The 5,000-nt window shown below is 51.4% G+C and overlaps 1 protein-coding gene across 9 annotated transcripts in view; it reads left to right on the top strand.

The window, feature by feature from the left end:
- Nucleotides 1-5,000, top strand: part of LOC139542501 (calmodulin-binding transcription activator 1-like) — a 505,455-nt gene that overhangs the window by 383,632 nt on the left and 116,823 nt on the right. For all 9 annotated transcript variants that reach the window (XM_071347989.1, XM_071347995.1, XM_071347990.1 and 6 more), the window contains one exon: nt 3,796-3,867. In XM_071347989.1, coding sequence (XP_071204090.1) covers nt 3,796-3,867 — 72 coding nt within the window. The remainder of the gene's footprint in view (nt 1-3,795; nt 3,868-5,000) is intronic.

Raw genomic sequence — 5,000 nt, 5'->3', positions numbered from 1 at the left:
TGTGTGTGTGTGTGTGTGTGTGTGTGTGTGTGTGTGTGTGTGTGTGTGTGTGTGTGTGTGTGTGTGTGTGTGTGTGTGTGTGTGCGGTATGTGTTTTTGTCAGCAAGTGCGTGTGCATGTGTGCTTGCGTGTCACTATGTGTGTGCGTGTGTAATTCCGGTTGAAATGCTGGCCCAGTGATGTGCTGTCATCTGTCACAGCCCGAAGACAGCAAATAATGGCTCTGCTGCTGTCACTTTGTCACCAAGCCGCTCAGCCTGGAGAGAGACTCACAAACACTGGTAAATGATATGGGTCTTGAATTACTGATAAGCACTTGGAGTGTGCTGAGCTCTGTGTCTGTGGGCCTGCTTTGTCTGACAGTGTATGTGAATGAGTGTCAGTGTGTACATGTATGTGTGAATATGAGACTGTGTGTCTATAACTGTACGCTGCATGGTGGTAGTGGGAGGAGGAATCTGTCCATTGCCATACAGGAGTAATGGATGAAAGAGCAGTGGTAGTGGGTGGAGGTATGCGTTCTATTGCAGACAGAAGTAATGGATGACAGAGCAGTGGTAGTGGGTGGAGGTATGCGTTCTATTGCAGACAGAAGTAATGGATGACAGAGCAGTGGTAGTGGGTGGAGGTATGCGTTCTATTGCAGACAGAAGTAATGGATGACAGAGCAGTGGTAGTGGGTGGAGGTATGCGTTCTATTGCAGACAGAAGTAATGGATGACAGAGCAGTGGTAGTGGGTGGAGGTATGCGTTCTATTGCAGACAGGAGTAATGGATGACAGAGCAGTGATAGTGGGTGGAGGTATGCGTTCTATTGCAGACAGAAGTAATGGATGACAGAGCAGTGGTAGTGGATGGAGGTATGCGTTCTATTGCAGACAGGAGTAATGGATGACAGAGCAGTGATAGTGGGTGGAGGTATGCGTTCTATTGCAGACAGAAGTAATGGATGGTGTTACAGTGGAACAATGAGACCAGATGGAAGTCCACATCACGTGGTGCTCTGTAGCGCTGGTATCATCACTAAAGGGCTGCTTTGTGTTGTAGACAATGGAACACCTGGAGAGTATTTGATCTATTGTATCATGCTTGTCTATGTGTGTTTGTTTATGTGTGTGTGTTTGCTCATGTGAGTGTGTATCTATGTGTCTACGTGTGTGTTGTGATTGTGCTCTCATTACTGTGTGTGTTTATGCGTATGTTAAGATGTGTGATGGCCTTTCCACACCCAGCCCGGTCTCTGGGGCACTGCTGTGGTACATTGGTATAATTAATCAGACTGTTTGATGTTTGCAAATGAGTGTTAATCCAGACTCAGTTCCTCTGCAGGCCCTACTCTTTAGAACTGATGTTAATCCAGACTCAGTTCCTCTGCAGGCCCTACTCTTTAGAACTGGTGTTAATCCAGACTCAGTTCCTGTGCAGGCCCTACTCTTTAGAACTGGTGTTAATCCAGACTCAGTTCCTCTGCAGGCCCTACTCTTTAGAACTGGTGTTAATCCAGACTCAGTTCCTCTGCAGGCCCTACTCTTTAGAACTGGTGTTAATCCAGACTCAGTTCCTCTGCAGGCCCTACTCTTTAGAACTGGTGTTAATCCAGACTCAGTTCCTCTGCAGGCCCTACTCTTTAGAACTGGTGTTTACTTTAACAAGACCAAAACATAGAGACACTCACCTCCTCTCTACCACCTCCTCTCTACCACTTCCTCTCTACCACCTCCTCTCTACCACCTCCTCTCTACCACCTCCTCTCTACCACCTCCTCTCTACCACCCCCTCTCTACCACCCCCTCTCTACCACCTCCTCTCTACCACCCCCTCTCTACCACCTCCTCTCTACCACCTCCTCTCTACCACCTCCTCTCTACCACCTCCTCTCTACCACCCCCTCTCTACCACCTCCTCTCTACCACCTCCTCTCTACCACCTCCTCTCTACCACCTCCTCTCTACCACCTACTCTCTACCACCTCCTCTCTACCACCTACTCTCTACCACCTCCTCTCTACCACCTCCTCTCTAACACCTCCTCTCTACCACCCCCTCTCTACCACCTCCTCTCTACCACCCCCTCTCTACCACCTCCTCTCTACCACCTCCTCTCTACCACCTCCTCTCTACCACCTCCTCTCTACCACCTCCTCTCTACCACCCCCTCTCTACCATCTCCTCTCTACCACCTCCTCTCTACCACCTCCTCTCTACCACCTCCTCTCTACCCCCTCCTCTCTACCACCTCCTCTCTACCTACTCCTCTCTACCACCTCCTCTCTACCACCTCCTCTCTACCACCTCCTCTCTACCACCCCCTCTCTACCACCTCCTCTCTACCACCTCCTCTCTACCACCCCCTCTCTACCACCTCCTCTCTACCACCTCCTCTCTACCACCTCCTCTCTACCACCCCCTACCCGTTCAGATCTGCACGGCCCTGAGAAACACTGTTTACCTTATTGAACACTAGTGAATAATGTGTGTGTGTGTGTGTGTGTGTGTGTGTGTGTGTGTGTGTGAGTGTGAGTGTGAGTGTGTGTGTGTGTGTGTGTCAGGCTGCCATGCAGTAAACCACTCCAGCTCCTCTTCCTTTCTAAATAAACAGATATTCCAGAGTGGTTTGGAGAACAAGAGGCTGAAACAAACACTAGACTAGATTGATTTATTCCTCAAAGAGCCAGGCAAACTCCTTGTCTTAAGAGGAATCCACTACTACTCTGTTCACATCACAAATATTGCATTACACAGTGTATTTCCCCGCTGCCAGCCAGAGTCAGTGTGAGGCTGTAACAGGACCAGCTGTAGCTGTGAACCAGGGAGCTGGGATTGTAGGCCTCTCTGAGTAGGGCTGCTTCCAAAATGGTACACTATTCGTATAGGCCATAGTGAAGTACCTTTGGACAGAGCCCATAGGATTCAGAGTTTAGTTTGAGGAGCATTGGGAAGGTTTTGGAATAAGTGGAGTGAACCGCTGCCCCACCTCTAGCCCAGGTGTTGTGTTGTAATGTTGTGCTGCTGTAGCTGTTAGCTTGCATCCCAGATGTTACCTTGTTCCCTATAGAGTGAACTACTTTTGACCTGGTGAAAAATGTCTGGTCGCCCCGCTGCCTCTCTATGCCAGATACTAGTGAGGAGGCGTTATCAGCCTTGGCTGTGGCTGTGCTCCGGCTCTCTCTCTCTCTCTCTCTCTCTCTCGCTCTCTCGCTCTCTCGCTATCTCTCTCTCCCCCTCTCTCTCTCGCTCTCTCTCCCCCTCTCTCCCCCTCTCTCTCTCGCTCTCTCTCGCTCTCTCACTCTCTCACTCTCTCGCTCTCTCTCTCTCTCTCTCCACGGATAACGAGCCCCCAGGCACTGTATTATCTGTGTACGATAAGGATATTAATAAATGCCTGGCTTTAGTAACGCTACGTAGCGTGTCGGGCCCTGCAGGGGGTGAGGCGGAGGGAAGGGGGACGTAGGAGCACCTGAATCATCCTGTCAGGAGACCTCTCCAGGTGAGAGGGGGGTTATGGCAGGAGGGAGAGTCGTATGGTTATGTTCATCGGGATGGAGAGGAGAGAAAGAGGAAGAGAGAGAGATAGGGGGGCGAGGTGGTATTAACCCATTCAACCTTATCAGTGATCGTAGCAGCTTGTCCCAGGTCACCGCTACCTTTGTCCTGAAGACAATGGCCTGTGTGTGTGATCAGGGGTTAGAGGTCAGGGATCGGGAGTCAGTGGGGGTGGAGGTCAGTCTATTGTGTTGAGTTACACTGTAACTATACTATAACGGCTGTTCTGTCTCTGTGTTTCCTCCCTCTGCAGTGTCTGTATGGCTGTTACGTCCACTCCTCCATCATCCCCACTTTCCACCGCAGGTGCTACTGGCTGCTCCAGGTAAGAGATTCCCTCCCTCCTCTCCACACATGTACACGTAACATCCTTCCTCCCTCCTCTACTCCTACACAGGTCAACTCCACCAGCTTTTCTCACACTGCCTGAATGGTAAGGAGGAGCATGTCTTCCTCTCTGACACACAGCAGATAAAAAGAAAGCACACAATGTTCCCTCTTTTTCTCTCTCTTTTTCTCTCTCTCTCTCTCTCTCTCTCTCTCTCTCTCTCTCTCTCTCTCTCTCTCTCTCTCTCTCTCTCTCTCTCTCTCTCTCTCTCTCTCCTTATTTCTCTCTCTCCCTCTCTCTCTCCTTCTTCCTCTCTCTCACTCTCTCCTTCCTTATCTCTGTGGCCCCCTTTTCATTCCTTATTTACCCAGTAGGGGGTGGATGTAGGGGGTGGAGGGATGGGGTGGATGTAGGGGATGGAGGGATGGGGTGGATGTAGGGGATGGTGGGGTGGAGGTAGGGGATGGGGTGGAGGTAGGGGATGGAGGGATGGGGTGGAGGTAGGGGGTTGAGGGATGGGGTGGAGGTAGGGGATGAAGGGATGGGGTGGAGGTAGGGAGTGGAGGATGGGGTGGAGGTAGGGGATGGAGGGATGGGGTGGAGGTAGGGAGTGGAGGATGGGGTGGAGGTAGGGGATGGAGGGATGGGGTGGAGGTAGGGGATGGAGTTAGGGGATGGAGTGATGGGGTTAAGGTAGGGGATGGAGGTAGGGGATGGAGGTAGGGGATGGAGTGATGGGGTGGAGGGATGGGATGGAGTTAGGGGATGGAGTGATGGGGTTAAGGTAGGGGATGGAGTGATGGGGTGGAGAATGGGGGTGGAGAGATGGGGTGGAGGGATGGGGTGGAGGGATGAGGTGTAGGTAGGGTAGGGCACTCTAGTTGTAGATCTAGCTGTACTTGACACCTGTTAGGGGAAAGTTTTTGTTTTTGTCCTGAAGTCATTGCATCCCCGTCCCCCCTTAACCTTGTTCTCTGTTCAGAGTGGTTCAGCAGCTCCTTCAAGTCTAATTCAGGCCTAATGGAGCCGGGCAGGCAGATTAGACATCACCCTGGTACCCTCCTGCCTGCCTGCTAGACAGATCAAAGCTAGCCCTGACACTGCAGCCTGGCTCTGGGAAACAGGCACAC

The sequence above is a fragment of the Salvelinus alpinus genome, chromosome 17, assembly GCF_045679555.1.
Source record: "Salvelinus alpinus chromosome 17, SLU_Salpinus.1, whole genome shotgun sequence".
In the NCBI taxonomy this organism is placed as follows: Eukaryota; Metazoa; Chordata; class Actinopteri; order Salmoniformes; family Salmonidae; genus Salvelinus; species Salvelinus alpinus.
The sequence above is the reverse complement of the archived record's forward strand: the minus strand, read 5'-3'. Positions and strand labels throughout refer to the sequence as shown.